This window comes from Corvus brachyrhynchos, unplaced genomic scaffold (genome assembly GCF_000691975.1).
Source record: "Corvus brachyrhynchos isolate BGI_N302 unplaced genomic scaffold, ASM69197v1 scaffold63, whole genome shotgun sequence".
Taxonomy (NCBI): Eukaryota; Metazoa; Chordata; class Aves; order Passeriformes; family Corvidae; genus Corvus; species Corvus brachyrhynchos.
The window spans coordinates 1,799,496-1,801,972 of record NW_008237227.1 but is presented as its reverse complement, the minus strand read 5'-3'; the positions used below and the strand labels follow the sequence as shown (position 1 = coordinate 1,801,972).

General features: G+C 62.9%; 1 protein-coding gene across 1 annotated transcript in view; it reads right to left on the bottom strand.

The window, feature by feature from the left end:
* Window positions 1-2,477, bottom strand: part of AIRE (autoimmune regulator) — a 4,985-nt gene extending 2,508 nt beyond the window's left edge. Inside the window, exons 1-4 of the mRNA XM_017729394.1 lie at window positions 559-2,477; window positions 305-457; window positions 100-205; window positions 6-28 (exon numbers count right to left, since the gene is read on the bottom strand). Of these exons, the coding sequence (XP_017584883.1) occupies window positions 6-28; window positions 100-205; window positions 305-457; window positions 559-958 (682 nt within the window). The 5' untranslated portion in view covers window positions 959-2,477. The remainder of the gene's footprint in view (window positions 1-5; window positions 29-99; window positions 206-304; window positions 458-558) is intronic.

Here is a 2,477-nt window from a genome sequence, read left to right as displayed (position 1 = left end):
TGCACCGAGGCAGCCACAGCCTGGAGGGCTGCCAGCAGGGGAGCGGCTCAGTGAGGTGGGCAGCCCCCTTCCCCACAGCTGTGGGCAAACAGGGCTCACAGGCAGAAGCTGCCCTGGGGGTTTTGGCACTCACCGCTGGCACGAGAGGTGCGGGGGGTATCTGTGCCCTCCGACCTCTTCACAGCCTTTGCCTTCACCAGGGGCCCTGCAGCATTGTGAGGATGGGCGTCAGGGGGCACAGCACCCCACGACACCTCGGGGGCAGCCCCCCGCCCCATCTCCAGCCTGCTCTGGGTCTCCGTACCAGGACTGGCGCTGTGCCGTGCAGCGGGCTGTGCCGCCCGGGCCTTGTCCCGCTCCTCGGGGGCTTTCCTCTTGCCTTGGGGTCTGTGTGGGGCCGGTGCTGTGGGGCTCGGGGAGAGACGCCTTCCACGGCGCTGCCGCCCCAGCTCCACCTCTGCAAGAGGAACAGGGACCGGGACAGGCAGCAGCACCCTGCATGTCACCCCTGCCCACTGTCAGCCCCCGGGGGTGCCAGTCCCACCTGGCCATTAATACCTCTGGGGAAGGCGCCGCGGAGAGGCCGGAGCCGGGAGTACCGCTCCAGATTGTAGTCCTTGAAGAGGACGGCCCAGAAGTCGCGGACGGCGGCGGCGTCGCGGCCCAGCAGCCAGGTGAGCAGCGCGTGGAAGGCGCGGTGGGAGCCCTCCCGCTCCGTCCGGCTCAGCGTCTCCTGCCGGGCACACCACGGCCCACGGGCTGCCCTCCGGCCCCAGCCCCCACAGCATGACCGTCCTGTCCTGCTCCGCAGGCTCACCTTGAAGATGTGCTCAGGGACGACGTCGTGGTCAGCCAGGCCGTGCAGCAGCGGGAAGACGTCGTCCACCGCCATGGCGATCTCGGTGCGGTGCAGCTTCAGCAGGCGCCGCAGGTCCCCGTCGCTGCCCGGCCCCGCCATGCCCGGGGACACCGCCGGAGCCTGCACTGCCCCGTCCCCGGGCACTCCCCTTTAATACACCTTGGCCGCGGCACCAGAAACCTCACTGGGCTCCCGCAGCCCCAGTCATTTCTGTCCGAGGCCGTAACCTGAACCCGTCCCTCCCGCGCGGCGGGGCTGGGCTGGGCTTGTCCCCGCGCCGCCACCGCACCCCCGGCCCCGGGCTTGAGGTCAGGCACCTCCCCAGCTCCGGGCAGCGGCAGCCGGCGTGGGGTCGGCTGTGCCGCTGGTGAAGGACACCCAACCCGCGGGGAACACCGCGGGGTGTCCAGGGAGAGGGGGTCTGTGAGGTCTTGGGGAGGGGCTCCCATCTCTCATCTCTGCGGTCACCCAAGTGTCTCCCAAAATTTCTGGACTTTCCACAGGACCTGCTTCTCTCATCCAGAAACTCGGCTGCAGGAGCACGTGGGAAGTAAGGGCCCAAGAGCTGGGAGTGTGATGGCAACAAAAGAGCGTGGGGAGAGGGGGGTGTGGGTGTCTTTGAGTGTGTCCTCCCCCCACACTCTCCACTTCCCTTCCCAACATCTCTCACGGACAATGTGCTTTGTCTCAAGATAGAAAGACAAGGTACTGCAGGAGGAACTGTCTGGGTGCTCACATAATGAATGCATTCCAGACACGGGGGAGACAAGATGTGAGTGATTTTGGAGCACATCGGCCTGCAAAGGGATATAAAATGCTGCTGGAGGCTGGGGCAATTAAGCGAACTGGTCTCCTGAGGTTGCTTCTGTGGGGCAGTAGGAAGCACTGACACACAAAGAAACTCCATAAAAGGTGTGTTGGGTTTGAATTGAAGATGCTGAACAAGCAAACATCTTGCCAGAGCCATGGCAGTGCCACGAATGTGCCCAGGGAATACCTGGTCAGGTGCAGCCCACAGCTCTGTCAATACCCACTTCCCAAAACTGGGGATATGGAGCTGCAAAAAGCTTAGAGCCAGGGGGAAGCTGGCTCCTTGAAAACATCTGGCATAGGAAAGGCTGGGGGCCTGGCTGCTCTGTACCAGGTAGTTGGGAAAGAGAAAGCTCAAAAGCTCCTACCCCAATTCCCAGGCGTTTGGATTTCCCCAGGATCAATTTCTAGCTTCCCTCCCTCTGGAGGTGTGTCTGGGCTGCCCGGCAGGCTCCGCCGGGGGTGCTGTGGCTGTGCACAGCTGTCCCCAGGCCGCAGGGCAAACCCCGACCCGAGCAGGACCAGAGCATGGTGCAAGAGGGGACTCTGCTGAGCGGCGCCAGGGGATACCGGGAGGAACTTTCATTGCTGAGTCTTAAAAGACTGCAGCAGTATCTGCTGGCTCGAAAGCTGTGCTAGGAGGAAGCATCTGCTGTCAAGAAAGTCAGGAAGAATAACACCACCACACCCTTGGTGAGAGCAGGAAATACCCTTGCACGTGTCTGGTTAATAAATTAATGTGGTTGCCCATGGAAAGGCTCGCCCTGCAGCTCCTTTCAGTATTCAGGGGGATTTTTCCTGTGGAGGC